The following is a 23,811-nucleotide window of genomic DNA, read 5'->3' as shown; positions in this document are numbered from 1 at the left end:
AGGAGCCCATGACCAGCCCTCTTCCCCCCAACCTGATTTCTCACTTCCCAGCCAAAACTCCTGAGGGTGCCTCCAATAAGAGAATTACAAAAAACAAACAAGCAAACAGAACAGATTCAACACTCTAATAGTCTATACAGAGATTTTGACTTTCAGGGAAAGTAAAACAGGAACAAACGAAAGCCCACATCCTTACATCATCATGCAGTGTGGTGACCTCCTCATGGGACTGTATTCTTCTGCCCTACAATAGGGATTTGGCTTTGTAGATCCAAAAAGTCCATTAAAACCATCTTCCCAAGTCAAAAGAGTAATTTTTCTCCAGAGAGACGACAGCCTCCTGACCAATCAAATATTCATTTGGTAATTCCTTTGGCAATTATCCAGGGAGTACTTTCCGTGTGCCAGGCAGTACAATGGCTTCAGAACATGATTTACATAAAATCTAGTCATTGTAAGCGTATAATTACTGATTTTAGTAAATTTATAGAGTTGTGTAACTATCACCACAATTCAGATTTAGAACAGCTTTCTGGAACTTACCCTCAAAAGTTCCTTCTTGCCCATTTGAAGTCAATCCCCACTCTCAGCCTCAGCCTGGGCAACACAGCACTGACTGGATGGAACAGGTTGCTGCTCTTGGAATGAACAGCCCATCTGGGAAGACACATTAAACAAGTAAATGCACAAAACGACTTGTAAGAGAGAATGAGGGGGTAGAATGAGAGGGTGGCTCCTAGAGGATGGGAGAGGGAGGGTCTGAACACTGGGCATGTGCAAAGGCCCTGAGGTGGGACAAGAGCTTGTCATTTTATAGCAATTACTGACAGGGTGGCCAGAGCATGGGGAGCTGTGTGTGCATGGAAGGAATGCTTCAAGATGAGGGCAGAGAGGTGGATGGGGAGCAGGTCATGCAGGGCCCTGTAGGGCCTGGGGCAATGCCGGGGTTTTGGAGTATTTTAAAGAGGAGAGCAGCATGATCGGATTTGCGATTTTGTGACTGCTCTTGGAGACCAGAGGTATTGGGTCAAAAGTAGAAGTGCAGAGGCCAGTAGGAAGACTACTGAAATGGTCCAGACTAGAGATGGCATGCATTAGCAGTGGGGGTGGACAGAGGGGCATGGATCCAAAGGATAGTTGGGTCAATATACCCCTATCAGACTGGCTAAAAATAGTGATAACACCAAATGCTGACAAGGATGCAGAGAAACTGGAGCATTCATACGTTGCTGGTGGGAATGTAAAATGGTACAGCCACTCTGGAAAAGTATGGCAGTTCCTTTCAAAACTAAAAATGGGCTTACCATACGCCCCAGAAATTACACTCTTGGGCATTTATCCCAGATAAATGAAGAATTATTCTCACACAGGAACTTGCAGACAAATGTTCACAGAAGCTTCATTTGTAACAGTCAAAAGATATTTAGCCACTCCTAGGAATCTACCAGGAGAAATGAAAATATATGTCCAGACAACACATTCATTATTCTTAATAGCCCAAACTAGGAGTAATCCAAATGTTCATCAGCAGGTGAATGGATAAACAAAACGTAGTATGTCTGTACAATGGAATATTACTCAACAATAAAAAGAAACTAACTACAAGGAATTCCCTGACCGTCCATTGGTTAGGACTCTGCGCTTCCACTGCAGGGGGCCCAGGTCTGATCCCTGATCAGGGAACTAAGGTCCTGCAAGCCACGTGGCATGGGAGAAGGAAAAAAAAAAAAAAAAGAAAAAGAAAAAGAAACTAACTACTAATATACACAACATGGATGAACACCAAACCACTGTGCTAAGTGAAAGATGCCAGATACAAGAAACTATGTACATATGATTCCGTTTATATGAAAAGTCCAGAAAAAAAAATCTATGAAGACAGAAAGAAAATTAATGGGGCTAAGGGTGGGGACAGAGTGGGAGTAGAGACCAATTTTAGGGACATGAGGAAACCTTTAGGGGTGACAGAAATGTTCTAAAACTAGGTTGTGGTGATGGTGGCACAACTCTACAAATTTACTAAAGTCACTGAATTGCAGGCTTCCAACGGGTGAAATTATGAAAATTATAGGTCAATAAGGTGGTTTGAAAAAGAAGATACTTGGAATTACATATAACAGGACTTTGAGATATTAGTTACCTTCATCCTTCCATCCTTCCAAGTTTTGGAAGCACTGGGATCCATCTTAGAGTTCAGGAACACAGAAGACAGCATCCAGGAATCAGTAAGAGTTCAGGTGAGGAAGGCATCTGTGCTTTCAGGAGGAGGAGAATTCTCCAGCTGGAGAAGAAGGGACGGAATTCTGAGCGCTGGGATGGCGCGGGCAGAGGCACGGAGGGCAGCGCTGGGAAATGGCTCCTGAGGAGGAGGAACAGTGGATCCCGTTGCACCTGGTGAGGAGAGTCTCTCGGTTGCAAACGTACAAGCTGGTTCCACTGCCCATTTGGGGGACTGTCCTTGTGGCCTTGCTCTCACAGACCCCTCTGCCTTGTTCCGAGCACGAAGAAACAGCAGAAGGGACATCTACCAGAAGCCTCTGGCCTCTGACGTTGAGAAGATGAAAACCACCCACCTCAAGGAACAGAAAGCATTTGCCTGTATCAGAGAAATCTTGGGTAGGCAGCCAAGATTACTTACGAGCAACCTTCCCACTTGCTGGTTCTCAACATAGATTTGAGCAGATGTGGTACAATCTCTGACAGGCCCACACGTCTTCTGGGCCCATCGTCCCAGATATCAACTCTCCCCAGCTTCTCCCCTAAACTTAAAATCCTTCCGTGGCTCTTCCAGGCCCCTGGATAACGTCCAAACTCCCTGCTGTGCTCCACCCACCCAGGTCACCCCTCTCGGCCCCTTGTACCCTAAGCTCCAGCGACACTGCGTCCTGCAGCTCCTGACCCAGGCCCTGGGGATCTAGTCTGCCTGGAAGGTGCGCACCCTCCTCCCTGCCTTTTCCTCTGGTTAATTCCTTTTATTCTTCAATTCTCAGCCCAAAGGCTGTGTCGTCAGAGAGGCTCCTCTGGCCCGCTGACCAGAGGCTTTCAAACCTCACTGTGTGTCTTAGTCTGGGTTCCCCCACAGGCAGATCTGGGCACAAGGAGTTGGTCTGGGAGGCGATCCTGAGAAGCACTGGTAGGAAAAAGTACAGGAAAGAGACGGAAGCCGATGGAAGGCGGTTGGTGAGTGGGTTCCACGCGGGCAACTGGGGCTCAGTCCTGCTGAGACCTCGGGAGGGGCGAACGTAGCACACAGCACCTAGTTGCCACTCACCAGGTCACTGGTGAGGGCTGCTTCCAAGGAGGGCGCTGACCCTGCCACAGCCCTGGCCTGCCCTCCCACGGGGAGCCCATGTGGCCAAACCAGAGTTGGCGGAGCTTGCATAGGAGCTGTATGTACAGAATGAAGAACAAGACGGATGTGGGCAGAACCCCAACAAGTCATCTTGGAGACGGGGTGCCCGAATGCACATTCCCAGGCCCTGGGCCCAGAGATTCTGGTTCAGTAACGTTCTGCATCCCCCAACATGATTCTGATGTCAGACCTCCTAAACTAAATCTTTGTACCTAATGGGCCCTTAGGTCACACTCACCTGTCTACGGGTGCGCTCCATGAGGGCAGGGAACACGTCTGTCATCTTTATTGCTCTATCCTCAGCACTGCAACATGGCAGAGCCTCATTTTTTTTTTTTTTTGCAGCATGTGGGATCTTAGTTCTCTGACCAGGGATTGAACCCCTGCAGTGGACGCTCCGAGACCTAACCACCGGACCGCCAGGGAACTCCCCAGAGCCCCATTTAAAAAAAATTCTATTTAAGAAACATTCATACAGCACGAAATCCGTTCAGGCACTATTTTAAGTGCTTTATAAATATTAATTTGTTGACTCCCTCATCACAACCCTGTGTGACAGAATTATCCCCATTTCACAGACGAGGAGAGTGAGGCACAGAGGGGTTAAGTCACTTGCGAAGAGCACATGGATAGGAAGTGGCAGAGCTGGTTTGTGAACCCAGGCAGGAGGCTCATGGCCTGTGAACTTTACTCCTTTCTGCTGTCCCTATAAGGACTGATTCCTTTGTCACCAGAGGGGTGAGTGGCTGGTCTACAAGACCTCAACTGTTCTGAGCCACGTGCCTTTCCATCGCCTGCCCTGGACTTGGTAGGAGTTGGGGCCTCGGCCTGACCTGGGGTTGTGCCTCCCTTCCCAGAGCACCTGGGCTTCCTGTGGATGCCGCTGCTGGTGGCCTACGGGCAGGGGGACCCCAGCGCCTACCACGTCAACAGACACCTTGGGCACAGCTTCACCCGAGGCTTTTCAGCCGTGCTGAGCTTTCAGGACTTCTTCACGTGGGCCAACACCACCCTCGTAAGCAACCTGGACAGTCAACACCCAGGTACCGTCCACCCACCCCAGGACGTGTGTCAGCTCCTTTCTGGGAACAGCTGTGGGCCACTGTCAACTTCAGCCTTACAGAGAATCAATAACCACAGAGCCATATGCTTTGAAGGAGAGACCCTCTGAGGGTCCCTAGCCCTCCCTGGCTGCAGAGTGGAGAACCTCCTTCTTAGATAACTGAGCAGGAATTGGCCAGGCAGAAATGGAGTGCCAGGCAGAAGGGACAACGTGAGAAAAGGCAAGCCTGAAACACCGAGGCACTATACTTCCTGGAACTACAGAGCGTTGAGTGCAACTTCAGTGTCCGGTAGGAGTTGGGGACCCACGAAAAGCAGAGCAGGAGAGGGGAACAGGGGCCAGATCATGAAGGCTCCGGAAGCTCATAGCTTATGCTCAAGGAAATGAGGAGCCACTGACAGCTTCTCGGTGAGGCAGTAACATAATCAAATCTGTGGTATAAGCTGCATGTGGAAGTTGGAGTTGAGGGTAGGTAAGTTAGGATGCTGGGCAAAAATGATGCGACTGATGTAGGGGTGGGGGCAGAGGGGATGGAGAGACGGGGTGGGTGCAGACAACACTGAAAAGGTACTATTGGTGGGCCTCGTTGACCCTTAGGATGTGGGCATCGAGGGAAAGGACATAAATGGTCTCCAAGTTGATGACTGGGTAGGAGTTGCCACTCCCCAAGAGAAGTTATGCAAGAAGTAGACCAGGTCCAAGGTGGGGACATGGTGATGAATGGTTGAACGTAGTCTGTGGTCGGCCATGAACGTCTCTTGGCTAATTCTACAACGGGTGCACTGAAATTCACGTTAGCATCCAGGCCAGAAAGCTTGGGATGTGTTAAGGTGAGGTTGATGGCTCGATTTACCCACTTGTTTCTCACCTCCAGGCTTTATCACTGATGGGAACTCCAAGCTGGTGGGCAGTGCCCAGATTCTCCAAGTGAGGGTCCAGGAAAGCTCTTGCGCTCTTGCCCTGTAGCTGCAGGCTTCTCTTGATGGATGCCATGCGCCATATTCCCTGGATGTTGAAGACCTGTCAGACTGTGGGGAAGGCTGGAATGCCTCCGTCCTCAATAACAGCAATGACTTTTGCCAGGCTTGGCAGTACCAGAGCCAGAGCCAGAGCCAGCGCCGAGGGTATCCCATATGGGGCAAACTCACTGTGTACCAGGGAGGAGGTTATGTGGTCCCCTTGGGGACTGATCGCCAAAGTGCATCAAGGTAAGGCTCACTGGATTCACATGCAGCAGAGGAAAGACATTTGCTCAAGTCCAGGTCTGATTGGAGGGTGCAGCTTTCAAAACAGGGCCGAGCCAAGCTCATTGTATCATTGTGGGGAGGGGCTGGGGGATTCAGAGGCATTCAGGTCATATTTTTCAGGCCCCTGGAAACTGTGCAATCTCAGAGTTCGAAGGGAAATCCTGCTTCCAGCATTCTCAGCCTGGTGCACCAAGCCTGGTGGCCTCTGCTAGAGCCAATACACGGATGGGGAACTTAGTACGACACAAAGCGTCCACCACCAGGCAAGTAGGAAGTGGTGAAGGCTCTTAACCTTAACCAAGAATTATGCAGGGTCTGAGGTCTTACCCTACTCACGAGCTAACACACTAACCTGTTTCATGGATGCTGGCAGAAGACACAAGACTCCTAGGTCAGAGACAAAGGATTTCATTACTCACAGCAAAAGCAGTAGCAGAGCTTCATGGTGGTTGAAGTCAGGTCCCCAGGAAGGGCCAGGACAAATGCTTTTGCCCATGCAGTGAGTTACAGTACCAAGGAGGAACACTGAGCTTAGAGCTTTCACTGTTTCTACAGTGGCAGAAGCAAGCCTGCTCTTTGTCTGAAGGAGGATGTCACCTCATCCCTTGACGTTGCTCACTGCAAACTCAGCCCTGAGACGACGCCTGGGTAAAGCCCAGCCACAGCCTTGCATTCCTGGAATACTCAGCATGAATGTGCAGGGACACTCAGGGCCCACACACACTACGTCTCCCAGCACACTCTAGAGTCAGAGAGCCCTAGGTTTGAAACCCTGGCGCTGCCCCTGTTAGCTGTGTAGTCCCAGGTGAGTTAGTGAACCCATGTGAACCTCCATCTCCTCCATGGCACTATTACAGCACCAAGGAACACAGGTAACAAGTCCCAAAGGAAGACACCTGGCAGGGGTCCCCTGGGATGAAGGACAGGCCAGGAATAGCTTATTTCCACATAATAGGTGTTTTCCTGCCACTCAGAACAACTGATACTCTCTCTCTGCTTCTATGTATCAAAGCAGGACGCAGACCCACCAGGGACAGGGCATGTTTTAAAACAGGCCCATCATTACTGCTCTAAGTAATAACAGCTATTATTACATGTGCACACACACACGCACTCGCACACGCGCACACACACACACACATACACACACACACTTCTATTTCCTCTTCACAATGATCCTGAGGCACTGGTGTTAACACTATTGCAGATGAGGAAACTGAGGCGGAAGACGTTACCAGCTTGCCCACAAGGCAGGCAAGATTTGAACCCAGGTCCCTCTGGCACGTGCTCTTTCCACGGCACCTGTGAGCAGATCTCCAGGAACTGGTCTTGTGAACTGCCAGCCCAAGAGGAACTGTGACAGTTGCAGCTGCTGCCTGCCTAAGCCCCTGATGTTCTATGTGGCTGCTCTAACACCATGGTTCTCAAACTTTAAAATGCATCATATACGAAGTACTATGTATAAAATTGGGACTTCCCTGGTGGTCCAGTGGTTAAGACTCTGTGCTTCCACTGCAGGGGGCATGGGTTCGACCCCTGGTTGGGGAACTAAGATGCTACATGCTGTGCAGCATGGCCAAAAAAATAAAAAATAAAATAGACACGCAACAAGGATATATTATATATATATATATATATAAAATATAATTCCCAAAGGAATTATAGCCCTTATTCTGTAATAACTTTTAATTAATTAATTAATTAGGCTGCACTGGGTCTTAGTTGTGGCACGCAGGATCTTCGTTGTGGCATGCGGGATCTTTTTCGTTGTGTTGCACAGGCTTCTCTAGTTGTTGCACACAGGCTCAGTAGTTGCGGAGCGTGGGCTCAGTTGCCCTGCGGCACGTGGGATCTTAGTTCCCTGACCAGGGAGCGAACCCACATCCTCTGCATTGGCAGGCGGATTCTTAACCACTGGGCCACCAGGGAAGTCTCTGCAGTAACTTTTAATGGAGTAAAACCTATAAAGATACTGAATCACTATGCTGTACACCTGAAACTAACATTGTAAATCAACTATACTTATAGATAGATAGATAGATACATAGATAGACAAATAGATATAATGTTTAAAACAAACCAAAATACCGCCAATCATAATCCCTCGGATGGCTCATCAAAACACAAACTCCCAGGTCCCACCCCCAGAGTTTCTGACTGGGGAGATCTGGGGTGGAGCTTGAGAATCTGCAATTCTAACAAGTTTCCAGATGATGTGATGCTACCAGTCTGGGGACTGCATTTTCAGAACCTCTGCTCTGATGGCCAGGGGACCTTTGCACATGGGATGGGAAACTGAGGCACAGAAGGAGGAAATTAATTCCCCAAGATCATGGCAAATGAAGGGCAGACTAGAATCACATCTCCTGATTCGTGGGACTCTGTTCATTACATCAGTGATTCCCGGCCCTGACTGTACATTAGAAACACCTGGGGGCTTTTGGCAATGCCTGCCACTGCACCTGAGACCAATAAAAACAGAATTCCTAGGAGAAGGATCCAAGGACTGGTATCTTGAAATCTCCCGTGTGATTTGCATACACAGCCAAGATTGAGAACCCGTTGGAAAAATGACTAAAGAAAACAATTTAGGTGATGACAAACAAACTCTAACTTTTCATGAAGTGGACTGTCTCCATTCAGAGACCTGCAAAATGGAGTGGAAGGCAGGAAGTTTTTGTAGGGTAAAGAATAATGAACAAGGAAGGGGAAAATACAAAGTATCTGATTGGCCAGGGCCACAGAGTCAACCTTGTTTGGGATGAGAAGGAAGAGCAAATAAGTATAGAGCCTGGAGTCTGCCTGGTGTTTGGGGATTAGCTGACTGGATATACTGCACTTCTGGTCAAGGGGAGCCTTTACAGAGACACAAAAGTTATCCAAGTTTCAGTTTGCTGAAATGACACCCTGCACAGGAGCAGCTCCATCTTGGGACCAGAAATTTATTTCAAGATGTTCATATGGTCACTTTGGTTTAAATTTTGAGAAACCACCAAACTGTTTTCCATTTCACATTCCCAGCAGCAATGAGGGTCTTTGTACACAAATTCCTAATAGCCTTTGTGGGGGTGGGTGGGGGGGTGGAGGGCATCTTGTCATTCTCAATGGAGGGGAAGAAGGAACCCCCTGGGGATAAAGAAGGAGCCCTGTGGGGATAAAGGCAGGAGTGAACACCCTTGGGATTCCCAGAAGGAGGTCAATTCCAACACAAAAGCAACACTAAACAGTGAAGTGACTTTGGCAGGGACCAAACTGGACGGTAAAACCATGGTTTCCCCTTAGAAAGGCCCTCAAAGAGAATGGCCCTACCTAAGTTGCATGGTTCTTTCTCCCTCTGCAGCTGTCGGAGGAAGGAGAGATCGTCGATTTGCTACTGATGAAGATACTCAGTTTCCTGGGCATTAAATGTAAAAGACAGGAGCCTGGAAGCAGCAGTGAGCAGCCTGAGTTGCTGTCAGAGGCCTGGGCCCCTCAACCCATATCAGCTGTGCCCCAAATTTAAGCAGTTGGTCCAGGCACAATCATCTGTAGAGTAGGGGAGGGCCAGCATCTTAGGCCCACACTTACCAATGATTCTGTAATCTCTCCAGGTCACTATTTTTCTGTGTCCATAGAAGAGTTACCAAACCTGGCAAGCAAAAAAAAAGAAAGGAAAAATACATACATACCTCCATACAGTTGCCACCACTGTCATAGACTGTTTGTTCAAATATATTTTCTCCTAGAAATATAACAAATTTGTCTGGAGTTCGAGGAGGGGTGGGTGGGAGATCCCCTCTACAGACTAATTATTTCATCTTCTTGGTCAGTCAGGAGTTATCTTTGAATGATTCTAGTTCAGGGTTTCCCAAACTGTGTCCAGGAGATGCTAATGGGTGTCATATTAGTTTGCTAGGGCTGCCAGAACAAAGTACCACAAACCCGGTAGCTTAAAACAACAGAAATTTATTGCTCCACAGATCTGGAGGATAAAAGTCCAAAATCAAGGTGTCAACAGGGCCGTGTCCCCTTGGAAGGCTCTCTTTTAGCTTCTAGCGTGTGCCAGCAATCCTTGGCGTTCCTTGGCTGGTAGATGCATCATTCTAACCTCTGCCTCTATTGCCACATGGCCTTCTTCCCAGTATGGGGGCTGGGACTTCAACCTATCTCTTTAGGGGCCACAATTCAACTCATGACAGGTGTCATCCTCCCCCAAATGTTTCTAGATCAAATGTGGGAAACACTGGATATACAAGTTCTTTAGCATGGGAATTGTTAGAGCTTTTAATATGCTAAATGTGTACTGTGAGTCTTCTGGGATGAGATGAATGTAAGCAATAAAGTGTGTAATGATTCCCAAATCCCTATGACCATGGCTTCTGGTATTGAAGCACTTCAGTCAGGGCTAGTGTTCCTTAGGCAATACTTTGGGAATCGCTGATCTACACCAGTGGTTCTCAATATTGGCTACACGCTAGAAACCCCAGACTTCATCCCAATTGATCAGAATCTATGGGTGCCAGGCATCAATATTTTTTAAGCCCCCCCAGATGATTCCAATGTGCAGTCAGACTTGATAAACATGCTTTAAATTCTGAGAACCACAGACCTAGATAATAAAAGTCTTCCAGGTGACTGTGTGGATAAGTGCACATTTCCCCTCTCCTATGCAGGAGAAGCACCTCACGAATCCTCTCCAATTCACCCTGTCTTGTCTCTCCTCCTCACACACCCATTGTAGCAGATACTCTAGGTAGACTGCCCCAAATCCATTCCATGCTTCCCTCCTTGCTATCAGAATCCCAATTTGTTCAGGTAGCCCCTACCCCTACTCCACATGACTCATGGTAAGGTGATCCTGTGGCCACCTCAAAGTAAATCTTGATTTGTCTTAGCGATAGCCCTTGACAATGAGCTGTTTAGGGTGGCCACATGACCCAGTCTGGCCAATGAAAAATGAAAAGAGGTCTCTAGGACACTTCAGGGAAACGTCAGTTTCCTAATCAAAAGAGATGGGCTCTAGTGCTGGACATTGTCTGGTCTAAGACTGCTGGAACTCTGACAGCTACCTTGAGACCATGGGGAACAATCTGAAGATGGCAGAGCAGAAAGATGAGAGGAACACGCACACTTGATGAGGTCATTAAACAGCTAGTTTAACCGTGAAGCTGAACTACTGCCAGCCTTCTATCTGGATGAGAGCTTAAATATCCTTTTATGATGGCTGAACCAGGATCCCACCCAACTACCCTGACAATCAAAAGCCAGAATCCTTTATAAACAGACAGACACATAACGTGGCAATACACATAAGACCTTGGGGATTTATCTTCTATCCACCCCAAAGCCCATCATCCATTCTTTATTGTGTCAGGTATGAACATGAGCTATATAAGCAGATAAGCATCAAATAATTTATACCAAGTGCACACATGTCTCCTGAAAGTCTGGTACAGAAATCTACCCAGACACATACAGTCCGTTAGTTTAAATAGGAAAAGTTCTAAGATCTAGAGAAGTTATAAATTCTTCATTTCTCTTTCCCATCTTTCCCATCCACTCTCCACTTCTCTGTTGACTATAAATATCAAATTGGAAATTTCTTGTTGTGAGAGAGAAAAATATATCTGCTCAAAGAGATGAGCAGGCCCCCCTGAGACACCTGAAAGAAATGACCACCTGCATTTTCAGGTGCCTGTACCAACTGTGCAATGAGATGACCTTTCACATTCCAAGCCATGGATGTTACAAAGATAATCAGACGAAAAAAATATATTTTTTAATCCACAATGCTTGTTACATTAAAAAAAAACACACACTTCCTATTGCTTTGGCGTAAGGGCCCACGACATAGCCCACACATTGATATGTGACCTTGTTCTTCATACCAAATGAGTTAGTGAAGCTAGGAATAAATATTTTAGGGCATGGCTTGCATTATGCTGCAGTGGCTTGTAACAAAACAATAAAAACAGAACACTGACATTATGGAAACCAGCCAAGATCTGGAGTTTAGAGTAGACTACTGTGAGCCAGTCAGCATCCCAAACAGCGGCAAGTAGAACAGAGCTTAAGAGCAGCTGACTGTGAATCAGACTAGAGAGCAAGTCTGCTACTGCCACCTAGTAACTGCTGAAGTCATAAAATGCCCTCCTCATTCCACTCCTGGGAAAGTTAGTTAAACTTTCTTAGCCTCCAGATCTTCATCTACAAAATGAGTATAATACCTACCAGAAGGGGTTTGGAGAAGATTACAAAGATAATACCTGCACAGTCCCAGCACATAACAAGGGCTCAATAAGTGGCTATGATTTACTCAGAGGAAAACGGAGCATAACAGCCCTTGCAAGCCACCACACACACACACGTGCCCACATCCCCAATTTTATAAATGAGGCAGAATCTCACTGCAACATTTGGGTCACCCAAACACAAACACTCACACACACACACACACACTTCAAGGTACTCATCCTGTAATACTGAAGGTGTAGAGATTGAAGTGTTTTTCACTGCCCCGTTTCTTTGCTAATTCATGCCCACTCCATAAAACCCATGTTAAAGGTGAGATCTTTCCTCGAACCTAATTATTTTGTCTCCTTGGATTGGGTGGGACATGTCTCCTGCTTAAGTAAAGAACTGATCATGCTGGGTCTCAGCTCTCTGCCTTTTGATTGCTCCTGCAGTGCAGACTCCACCAAGAAGCCACTCCTACCCCTTGAACAAGTCCTTGCTCCTCTATGAGTTTCATGATTCTGTCTGTCCCCTCTTTGGGGACCGTGGGCCTTTTGGGATCTGTAAAGTAATAAAGTGGGTTCCTGGACTGTTTTCAGTATTTCAAAAAGTCAAAGAGAAACTGCATTTGTGTCACCGAGCCAATGCCCAATAACCATCTTTGGCTGGCATGATTGTTTGGACCTATTATGAATCCTGCTTTGGGTGACCTTGATCCTCGTAGAAGGGTGGGAACCAATCTTTTAACAGAACTGGGAGCACCCTCCCTTCCCCAGGGCCCAAGGGCACTGGAATGCGCTGGCCCAGCAGTACCACCCCTGCCTGGAGCCCATTTTACCGCCCGGCTGGGTCGCGGAGGCAAGAAGGCCTGACCAAGCGCTTTACTCGCCCAGAAGCAATACCGGTAGGCGTGGCTCCACGCCTCCCGGGAGGCCCCGCCCCTGACGGGCGGCCTGGCCCGCCCCTGACGGGCGGCCTGGCCCGCCCCTGACGGGCGGCCTGGCCCGCCCCCGTACTAGTCCCCGCCCCTCGCCGCAGCCCCTTCCGGGCCACAGGGCGTTCCGAGTGTCACGCCCCTCCCGCCTGCCACCCCACCAGGCCCCGCCCCTCCCGGGGCCCCGCCCCTGAACACTGGTCCAGCCAGCTCGCTCCGGCTCGCTCCGGCTCGCTCCGGCCCGGGGCCGCCCCCTCCCCGCCCCGCCCCCTCCGGCCGGGGGTGCTCTAGATGCTGCGCGGAGACCCTCTGCACCCCTGCGAACATGGCCCTGCGAGTGGCGCGGAGCGTGCGGGCTGCGCTCTGCAGCCTGAGCGCCATCTCTGCGCCCAACGCGCCCTGCCCGCCACGGCACTGGGGACTGCGGGCGGGCGCCATCCGGGCGCTGTGCACCGGCCCCGTTCTGCTGTCCGGTAAGTGCGGGCGGGCACGTGGGGCGAGCCAAGCTGACTCGGGGGAAGGGGTTGGGGCCTCGATCCTCACCTCGGGTCCCCGCTGCTGGTCGCCCCGGTCAAGGGAGGCGACCCCTGCGCACGCTTATTGTTGCTGGGATCCCGTGTTGCGAGGCCGCTACTCCCTGAGTGACTTGGACGACCCCGCAGTCTTTGTCCTGCGGGTTGGGAGGCGGGGGGAGGGGGGCGGGGAGGCCTGGAGAACACGCGCGGCCGCCGTGTCCCGGCTGTTTCCGGCAGGAGCGTCGGCCGCTCGCTGCTGGAGACACGGGCGAGCGTCGCCGAACTCCTTCTAGCATTTGTAAGCATCGTGGACCCTAAGAGTGAAGACAAATAATAGGCTTTACTTTGCTACACGGATCGTCACTGAATTCTGAAGTAAAAGTAAAGCAAGAGCATTTATTGAAATTTAAAGCACTGGGTCTAGATTTTTACCAGATAAAGCTAGCATAACTTTGGAGACAGCTATTTCCTAAAGCAGTGAGATAAACTCTACTGGACTCCACAGAAGACGTTCTACTGAAGTCTATATCGAGTCGTGAATGTGTGTTGGGCTGAAACGAGGCCTTACTTACACGGACTTGAAGTAACAGGGAGACCTGCCCGTAAATGTCTTGGCCATCTGTCCTACTTTAGCACACGTTACCGCAGAGGAAAAACCGTTTTACTTCATGCACCGTATTACCTGAGACACTAACTGCACCTCCGAGAACTCAGGCTTCTTGCTGACAGAGCGCAGGTCTGTGCTGGCTGTTGTCTCATTAAGTTCGTTGTTTTAGAAACCTGTTTGGGACTAGAAAAGTTGATAGGTTTAGTCCAAAGTCAAACAATGAAGCTTACCTCCTCCCCACCCCACCCACCCATTATAATCTCTCAGCTCTGTTAGTGCCGCATTTCAAGGGAAGAGCATTTCTCAGATAAGAACTGAATTTCAAACCTATGTATTTTGGTTATTCATTGTTACACTATCACTAGCTTTTTGCATTTTCCTGTTAACTAGTTAAATATTGCCCAAGATATCAATACCCATGATCTGGTTGAACACCTAGGTTTTTAATACTAAAGAGACCGAGTTCCAAATTTTCACTCCACCTCTTACAAGCTGTGACATCTTGGGTAGTCACTTAACTTCTGAGTCTGTTTCCCTAATCAGAAAAATGGAAATGATAATCCCCACCTTACAGATTTGTTGGATGAAATGAAATAATGTAACTGCTGTACATATAGCTTGATACATAGTAAGTACTTGATAAATGTTACTTCTTATTAAATATTATTGTATAGAATCAAGTAAATAGCGGAAAATTGATCAAATGTTAATATATGTTATTTGACTCAGTGACTTTGAAGGGAGGAGAATGCAGACTTCTCATAAATTACTCAACACACCTAATTTTGGAGGGGCCAAAACCCATATTTTTCAAGACTCAGAGGAAAAGTAATTATTTACCTAATCTCCTGTTCCCTTTTTTCCTGTTGGGCCAAGGGTTAAAGGAGAATTGTACGAATCATCGTCTTTTGCATGGCCTAGTACAAAGACTTCATGGCCTTTGAAGTCAAGTGGACCTAGGTGCATTTAGCTTAGCAATGTTGCTGCCTTTTCCTCTAAACTTGTGGTTGCTCAGTTGCTAAATTGAATGTGAGAGCACTCTTACTCCTAAGATTATCTTTACAATTAGGTAAAATGGCAAGACCAAAGTCAGGACAGTAATTTCAGAGAAGTCGTATGTTTATGGTTGTCCAGTCCTTACTTTTAAAAGGTATATTAGATTTAAACTGCCAGTTTTAGAGTTGTGACAGAACGTTAGGGAAAATTGAGTCCTGTAGCCAAATAACTGTATATTAGATGTTTTGCCTGAGCATCCTCTTAAACTAAAAAAAAAAATTACTTCACTCCAGCCTTTGAGTGCTTACTATATGTCAAGCACTGTGTCTTGAACTGGGAATACAGATGAGATAAAGCCTGCTCTTGCTTGCTTTGTACTTGGTCTACTGCCTGGGGGAAACTGTAGCCTGTTAAGTGCTGTGAGTGTGGTGGGGGAACGGGGTGGGAGAGTGGTGCAGAATGCTGTGGGAGCAGGTTGGACGGCCCAGGAACCCAGGCTTGGAGGGCCGCATAAGGCATCTGGCAGGCAGAGCTGCTAAATTGAGATCTGAAAGTCAAGAAAGGGCAGTGGGGAGAATGGGTTGCAGTCAGAACACCAAGTACAAACACACTCTTAGGGAAACACACGTTGACCCGAAGCATTTAGTAATTTGAAGTGGAGTGAAGCAAAGCAAGTTACTTTGTGGCAGATTTTGCAACCTCTTCCACTGAGGAGTATGATATTAAAGTTTTTTAATGATTGGGAGGAAAAGAAAGAAATACTCTTTATTTACACTCTGCTGTGTATCAGAGCTGTGTAATCAAGGCAGTTTAATGTTGTTTTAAGTACAGTTATCTTTTGGGTAAGGGGTAAGAGTGAACCAGCAATGCTTATTGTAAAACAGTATTGAAATTAACGAGCCATTTTCTTATTAACTTCTGATGTAGTATTTTTGGAAAAATACTACTTCACTTCAGAATGTGATATATATTTAAGAAGGTAAGTTTTTTTAAAAAAATGTATTATTTTAAGCAAGTACTTTTGACATTAAATTGTAAGGAATTTTTTTCACATCACTCGAACTTTGGTAGGTCTTTCTTCCAAGAATCCTTGAGTATTTTGGCCATCTGTGTATTTGAAGAGAAGCAGCTCATAAAGCCAAGGGCTAACCTGTCCAATGAATGTCGAGCAGAGGCTGCCTTTCTACCAGTAAATGTCTTAGCTCTGAGGTGACTATTGAGTTCTGATCGTATAGTTTGCTTCTTTAAATGATGGTAGCCACTTTCCTCAAGGGCAGACTTGAATTCATTTAAGGTGGAATCAAGAACTTAGTCAAGTTATAATTGTTCCGGGTCAATTTTATTCCTGTTAAGATTCCACACAGCTCTACCTAAAGAGGCACATAATTTTTTAGGTTAAATCATTTATGAGCAGTCTTTATGCTCCTCCCAAATCCTCATCACTCTTTCTTCAGAGGGACAGACTTCCTTTGTATGACAGACCAGTAACAGATAAATATATATTTAAAATGTGCTCCAAAATTTGTGTGTGTGTGTGTGATTTAGACTGAGTAATGTGAAGGGCAAATAATCAAATCTCCGAAAGATGCAAAGGTGTTCACGTCAAGCCATCTTTGCCTAAATGATACCAATGTTGAGATGTGTCTTCTCACATGATCTGTTTTGTCCTGGGCAATATACTGTTGAATGACAATGCCAATAAGTCAAGCACAAATACTGAGAAGGTCTTGCCTTTTGACAGCACTGATATGTAAAAAAATGCTTTTTAAGAAGTGATGCCACTGCTTTTCTGAAATATTGGTCTTCTATTTTAGGTCGTAAATTCACAGACAAACATGAATGGGTAACAACAGAAAACGGTGTTGGAACAGTGGGAATCTGCAATCTTGCACAGGAAGCTTTGGGAGATGTTTACTGTAGTCTGCCTGAAGTTGGGACAAAATTGAACAAACCAGAGGAATTTGGTGCTTTGGAAAGTGTGAAAGCTGCTAGTCAACTCTATTCTCCTCTATCAGGAGAAGTAACTGAAATTTATTTTAGGTCGTAAATTCACAGACAAACATGAATGGGTAACAACAGAAAACGGTGTTGGAACAGTGGGAATCAGCAATTTTGCACAGGTATCGGATTGTCTTGAAATATTTAATTCAGTCTGCTCTTGCCTAAATTGCATTGCTTTACCTTTTAAAAATTGTTTATTCTGCCCCTTAGTATTATTTTGGGCCCTTTAAAGCCCCTTAGAAGAACATCAGTCATAGGTGGAAAAAGTAAAACATAGTTTAGTTAGGGCAGTGTATAGTGTTTTTAGAGATATTGAAAGGTTAACACTTAAAATTAAAAATTAAATTCAAGAGAGAAACGTTTGATATTGGGGCAGTTAAGGAAAAAAGCAGAGCAAGCAAAAGGGCTGGAGTGTTGACAGTGTTTTGTGGATGACAATGATATACACATGATCTGGGGACTTGAAGAGGGAACACCTAGCTTGGCACAGATTACACAAAGATAAACCTTTTATTTAGAGTTTGTCTCTACTAATTCCCTTATTGCCACTGATCCCATTTTGAGATATTGTGCAAAAGAAAACTTCAGAAGCCAAATAGCAGCATGCATCACTGATTTTCAACTGCATCTCTGGGTGGGGTGGGGAGAAGGGGCGGGGGATATTAACTGATGGGAGTATACAGTATTCTTCAGAAATGTTGCCATCTCAGGTACTGAGAATCAATGACAACTATATCTTCATTGGCATATCTGTGTACCTACTGAGGTACACAGTACAGCATGCTTTGTGAAATATTGCATAAGTATTGTCCTCCCCTCCTGGAGTTTATGAGGGAGAATCAACTACATGGAAAATGACATACAAAACATGTGATGGATGACTTGAGTGGTACAAGGCGTTGTAACCCACTCACCTGATGGAGAGATCACTACTTATTAGTCACATGCAGTAGGGGAAATGGCCTCAGTAAAACTGCAGAGGTGGAAAAGCACAAAGTGTGTTTGTTCTTAGAGGAGCTAGTAATCTTTTAGGGGGCATATGGTTTGTGACGGGGTCACTGCCACCTCTGGGAAATTCAGCTAGCGGTCTGTTTTCTTGCAGATCCTGAGGTAAGAATAACTTTTCATTTTTAAAGGGTTATAAGAAAAACCAAAGAATTTGGCCCCTCAAGTGTAAAGTATGTACTGTCTGAATTAAAGGGATTCAGTGTTTGGCTTGTTCCTATTTACTAGGTTTAATTTGATTTCTTAGAGGTTTGGTGTTTTGTTTTTTAAAGGAAGCTTTGGGAGATGTTGTTTACTGTAGTCTGCCTGAAGTTGGGACAAAATTGAACAAACAAGGTGAGTGTTTTTCTCATCTTGTTATGTCATGCTTCATGCCATGAATTTTCTTTTTCTTGAATAATAACTTGTTTGTACCCAGGATCATTTAGAGTGCTTTTTCCTCAAGTAACAGAAAACTTTACATAAGAGTAGATCAACCAACAGGGGTTTATTATATCTCATACAAGCAATTTTGGAAATAGGTGGATACAGGATTGACTCAGTGGCTCAGTGAAGATGATCAAGGACACAACCTCTCTGGTACTTTTTCTGCCTCAGCATGTCAGAGGTCACAGAATGGCAGCAGAACCTTCAAGCATCATGTTCTCAATGACAATATCCAAAAGTAGGAAGAGAAGGACAGGCTCTCTTTTGTCTCTTTATCGGGAACAAATATCTCAACCAGAAATCTCTCAGATCACCTTTTCTTTTATCAGTTTAGCCAAGTCTGGGTCATACTGCCATGCCCAACTGTAAGGAATGATGGTGAGAATAATGAGCATTTTCAGACCTTAAAATGGAAGGCAGGAAGTAGAGGGAAATGGCTGTTAGCACCCTCCCCGCCACACGTTGATACAGTATAATATAGCTGAAGTGTTTGTTTTTTTTTCTTTTTTTTTTTTTTTTTTTTTTTGCAGTACGCGGGCCTCTTACTGTTGTGGCCTCTCCCGTTGCGGAGCACAGGCTCCGGACGCGCTGGCTCAGCGGCCATGGCTCACGGGCCCAGCCGCCCCGCGGCATGTGGGATCCTCCCAGACCGGGGCACGAACCCGGTTCCCCTGCATCGGCAGGCGGACTCTCAACCACTGCGCCACCAGGGAAGCCCCCAAAGTATCTGAAGTTTAAAAAATAAAATCTGTCTTTCTTTGGAGGCAGTAAAGAATATCAGGATAGAACATGGGCTTCTGAGTCAGAATCTGGTTTTGAATCCTGGCCTCTCGACCTATCAGCTGTGTGATTTGGGAGAGATTACTTTATGTAGGTCTCATCTGTAAGTTGGGATAATAATACTTACCTCATAGAGTAGTTGTAAGGATTAAATGAAATTAGCATAATAGCCAGCGTAAGATTAGTGCTTGATAAATGTCAGCCAGTGGAATGACGTATATTATTATTCATGGGTTCCTTGACATATATAAGATAGCCCTACAGAATTTAAGTATCTGTTTTCTTTAATCATGTTTTATTTACTGTGTATGCACTCTGCTGTTCTCAAGCAGATCAGAAATTTCTGAACATCTCTTTATAGCAAGTGAGGAGCATGAACCTACTTTTTGTGCTTCTATTATAGAAAAAATTCTATTAATCTAAATATGTTGAGTAATACCCTTAAACTAATGAATGCTTTCTTTAAATTTTCTGCTAAAGGTGTTTTTTAAAGTGATACAAATTACTTTGTGATACACATTACTTTGGGTAATGTGTCTTTGAAGCAAGTACTGCACAGTTGGCATGGAACATCAGGTACGGCAATGACTGATGTGACCTGATTCCCTGATGGAGAACTTAATACAGTATGCAACAGACACATAATTTATATCTGTAAATTGTAATGAAAATTCTTTTTTGTTCAATTTATGTGTGTGAATTTTTTCAAACCGCTACTCAATAGTTAGGATATAAAAATTTACTAAGTAGTTTGCACTTGACCTCTTAATAAATTGAAGTGTTAGCTATTTGTTTCGGTCTAGAGATTACCACAAAACCTTACTGAGACACTAAGGGCATTCACTGTGAACTGAGAAAGTGAGCAACTCTGGCCCATACCAAGGTTCGCAGAGATATAGTATTTCATCATTAGGTATGATATTTAGCTGTGGAGTTTTTCATAGATGCCCAGTATCAGATGAAGCAGTTCCTTTTTATATCTAGTTTGCTGAGAATTATCATTTGTGGATGTTGAATTTTTGTCAAATTCATTTTCTCCATCTATTGACATGATCGAAGGGTTTTTCTTGTTAATGTGATGAATGGTGATTCATTTTTGAATGTTAAACCAACCTTGCATTCCTGGTAGTCATGATACAAAAATTAAAAATTATCTCCAAAAACATACTGCTGGATTTGATTTGCTAATTTATACATTATGTTCATGAGAGATATTGGTCATTTCTTATAATGGCTTTGTCAGATTTTGGAATCTGTTATATTGACCTCATAGAATAAGTTTAGAAATATTCCTACCTCTTTTCTTTTTCTGAAAGAATGTGCAAGATTAGTGTTGTTTCTTCTTTAATTGTTTGATAGAAGTAACTGGTGGAATATGAGCCAGATTTCTTTGTAGAAAGGTTTTTGATACAAATTTCTTTAATATATATTCAGATTTTCTATGTTATCTTACATTGGTTTTGAGAAATTTTTCCGTTTCATGTTGTTATATTCAGCATAAAGATGCTCATATTTTTCATTTGTTATCCTTTTATACCCATACAATCTGTAGTAAGGACTCCTTTTTCATTCCTTCATATTGGTGGTAATTTTCTCAGTCAGTCTGCTAGCTCTTTATCAAAGTTATCAATCTTTTGAAAGAACCAAATTTCTGCTATGTTAAATTTTCTCTATTTTCCATTTCATTTGTTCTTTCATATCTTTATTTTCTTCCTCCAACTTACTTAGATTTAATTTCCTTTTTCTAGCTTCTGGAAACTTGTGGTTTTGTTGGTTTTCAGGTTTTTTTACTGGACTTTTTTTTATCCATACTGTAAAATGCTGTCTCCCTTGTGGTGAGTGGCAGCTAAAATCTGAGTCTGATTCTTCTAGTCTTATCTAGGACACCTGGAGTCTGCCCCGTGCACATATGATTCAGGGATCATTCAGAGACCTGGGCAGAATTTGGGGCTCTCCTTTTCATCTCTATCCTTAATGAGATTTCCCAGCTCACTTTCCAGTAGCTATGGTGGCCCCAAACTCTTGTCTCCTAGTCCTTTAAACCAGTAAGACTGAGATTTTCTTTCAGAATTTTGGCTGCTCCATCTGGCACAGATCAGTGTCCTTTCTTCAAGGCTAAAAGTCATTTAAAAAAAATCACCAGTGTCATCCCTTCTTTCTAATGTTGCCTCCTTTCCATAAACTGACTGCTTTTGTTCATTTTCTAGTGTCTTTAGAAGCCAGGTCATTGATTTTAAGATGTTCTTTTTAAATAACGCTTAAAGATATTATTTCCTTCTAAGCACTTTTTTAGCTCTGCCCCCACAAACTATGGTGTGTTGTATTCATCACATTCAGTTCAGATCACTTGATTTTGTCCTGTAGGTGAGCAGGGCTCTGGTGTTTTGTTTTTTTTTAAAATTTATTTATTTTTATTTTTGGCTGGTTGGGTCTTCGTTGCTGCATGCAAGCTTTCTCTAGTTGTGGTGACCGGGGGCTACTCTTCGTTGCAGTGCGCAGGCTTCTCATTGCGGTGGCTTCTGTTGTTGCAGAGCACGGGCTCTAGGCGCACGGGCTTTAGTAGTTGTGGCACGCAGGCTCAGTAGTTGTGGCTCGTGGGCTCTAGAGAGCAGGCTCGGTAGTTGTGGCCCATGGGCTTAGTTGCTCCGTGGCATGTGGGATCTTCCCAGACCAGGGCTCAAACCCACGTCCCCTGCATTGGCAGGCGGATTCTTAACCACTGCGCCACCAGGGAAATCCCAGGGCTCTGTTAATTTTTCAGTCTTTTTTTTTTCTTTTCAAACTCTTCTTGGTTAGTTTCAGATGATCTTCGTGTTCACTGACCCTTCTGCACAGTATCCAGTCTACTGTTAATGCCATCTAGTGAATGTTTTATTTTAGATATTATGCTTTCCAGTTCTAGAATGTCCATTTTAAAAATTATAATTTCTTTGCAAGTATTTCTCCATATATTCACTCACTAGTTTTTTGTTTTTGTTTTTTTTGGTCTTTGAACATACTTACAGTAGCTGTTTAAGGTTTCCTGCTAATTCCAACATGTGGGTCTGTGGATCATTTTGAGATCTTTATACTGACTACTTTTTCTCTAAACTATGGCTCCCTTCTTTCTAGAATTTCAACCCTCAATTTCCAGCCACCTTGGGGGCCCACACTCCATCCTCTGACCCCTATAGCAAATCAGACTGTGGTTTTCTAGTTACACTGTGCTCTTTGGATGGGGCCATGTCAGGCTACAGACTGTATAAATGAAGATCTTGCATGACAAAACCTCTGGTTTTATTTTAATTAAAGATATTTAGGACTTTCTATCATTACTGTATTAGAGGTGATCACTTCTCCATATTTTGTATTTTGGGGTCACTAACTTGACATTTAATATTTTCTTTAATTTTCTCAATTTAGAGGAATTTGGTGCTTTGGAAAGTGTGAAAGCTGCTAGTGAACTCTATTCTCCTCTATCAGGAGAAGTAACTGAAATTAATGAAGCTCTAGCAGAAAATCCAGGACTTGTCAACAAATCTTGTTATGAAGATGGTAAGTTGTTGCTAGAAATTTTTTTAAGGTTTGCTGCAGTTAACATTTAATCTAGAATTTTAAGCAATCTTTAGCTGATGGTGGCTTCTTTTAGCCCTACTTGGTACTAAATAGAGATATTTTGCTTTAAAAAGGGAAAACAGTTTAGCTGAATATATAAGGAAGGTTATGTTTAAAATCTCTGTCAATAAAAGCATTACCTTATTTTATAGGGTTCTTAGTATCATAGTTGTAGACTCATTGTAAACACTTCAAAGTATTTACCTCTTCGGTCATAAAGCATCTAATCACATTGTGTGATGTAGGTGGTAATAGAATAACATTTATTACATTAATTTTCAGTTTTCTCATTTTCATCTTCATAATAATGTAGTAAGGTAAGCTAGCAGCAATTTTTTCCATTTTGTAGATGAATTGAGGCCCCAAAGGATTTCTCTGCTAAGGTCACACAGCCAACAAGATGCAAAATAAGCATTAGGTTGTAGTTCTCTGTTTCCTATCACCTACTTCTTCTCTCTACCGAAGATTTCTAATGCCATTAATCTAAGTAGTTACAGTGTTGGTGTTCCTTTTGTTAAAGATATACCTGGCCTTGTGTATTTGGATCCGTATGTAAAGTTGCTGATGCTTATTACAGCCTAGAAGTTCTTAGTCCATTATGGTAGAATTTCTTCTGGTTCTTTTCAGTTATGATATGTAAAGAATATTAATTTAATTCTTAAGGCTAAATTTTAAAGCTCTTTGAACAAATAATGAGTGATTTATGTAAAGAATACTAGGTTAATTTTGAGGCACTCAGAATTTACATTTTGAATGAATTTGACTTTCTCTTTAAAAAGGTGATTTGGAATATAAGATACTTTTTTTTGGTTGCAGGTTGGCTGATCAAGATGACACTCAGTAACCCTTCAGAACTAGATGAACTAATGAGTGAAGAAGCATATGAGAAATACATAAAATCTATTGAGGAGTGAAAATGGAACCCCTAAATAAACTAGTTTGAAACAACTTAATCTAGCATAGTTGTCTTAAATTAGTGGTGGATAGATTTTTAAAAAGCAACTTTTAGCAAAAGAAACTACTTGCAACAATGGTGCCTGAAGAAAATACCCCTTAACTTCCTAATGATTTCAGATAA

At 44.3% G+C, this 23,811-nt stretch overlaps 2 protein-coding genes and 1 long non-coding RNA gene across 7 annotated transcripts in view; 2 read left to right on the top strand and 1 right to left on the bottom strand.

Moving 5' to 3' along the window:
- LOC102981548 (polycystic kidney disease protein 1-like 2) overlaps positions 1-6,603 on the top strand; it is a 46,347-nt gene extending 39,744 nt beyond the window's left edge. The window contains 3 exon segments of the mRNA XM_024124965.2: positions 2,479-2,616; positions 4,210-4,395; positions 5,290-6,603. Coding sequence (XP_023980733.1) covers positions 2,479-2,616; positions 4,210-4,395; positions 5,290-5,627 — 662 coding nt within the window. The 3' untranslated portion in view covers positions 5,628-6,603.
- Positions 1-14,098, bottom strand: part of LOC102981838 (uncharacterized) — a 23,424-nt gene extending 9,326 nt beyond the window's left edge. For 2 of the 5 annotated variants that reach the window (XR_002891896.3, XR_003676553.2), the window contains exons 1-4: positions 13,353-14,098; positions 9,230-9,290; positions 2,141-2,391; positions 544-657 (exon numbers count right to left, since the gene is read on the bottom strand). This is a non-coding gene — a long non-coding RNA (uncharacterized lncRNA). Of the gene's footprint in view, positions 1-196; positions 245-543; positions 658-2,140; positions 2,392-9,229; positions 9,291-13,352 lie in introns of those variants that run through there. The other 3 variants (XR_003676555.2, XR_008615466.1, XR_008615465.1) reach the window with 3 other exon arrangements.
- Positions 12,970-23,811, top strand: GCSH (glycine cleavage system protein H). Its single transcript, XM_007125213.4, has 5 exons — positions 12,970-13,282; positions 16,968-17,047; positions 18,206-18,269; positions 22,542-22,673; positions 23,550-23,811. The coding sequence occupies exons 1-5, from the start codon at positions 13,135-13,137 to the stop codon at positions 23,645-23,647; spliced, it is 522 nt and encodes a 173-aa protein (XP_007125275.1). The 5' UTR covers positions 12,970-13,134; the 3' UTR covers positions 23,648-23,811.

The sequence above is a fragment of the Physeter macrocephalus genome, chromosome 17 (assembly GCF_002837175.3).
Source record: "Physeter macrocephalus isolate SW-GA chromosome 17, ASM283717v5, whole genome shotgun sequence".
Lineage (NCBI taxonomy): Eukaryota > Metazoa > Chordata > Mammalia > Artiodactyla > Physeteridae > Physeter > Physeter macrocephalus.
The sequence above is the reverse complement of the archived record's forward strand: the minus strand, read 5'-3'. Positions and strand labels throughout refer to the sequence as shown.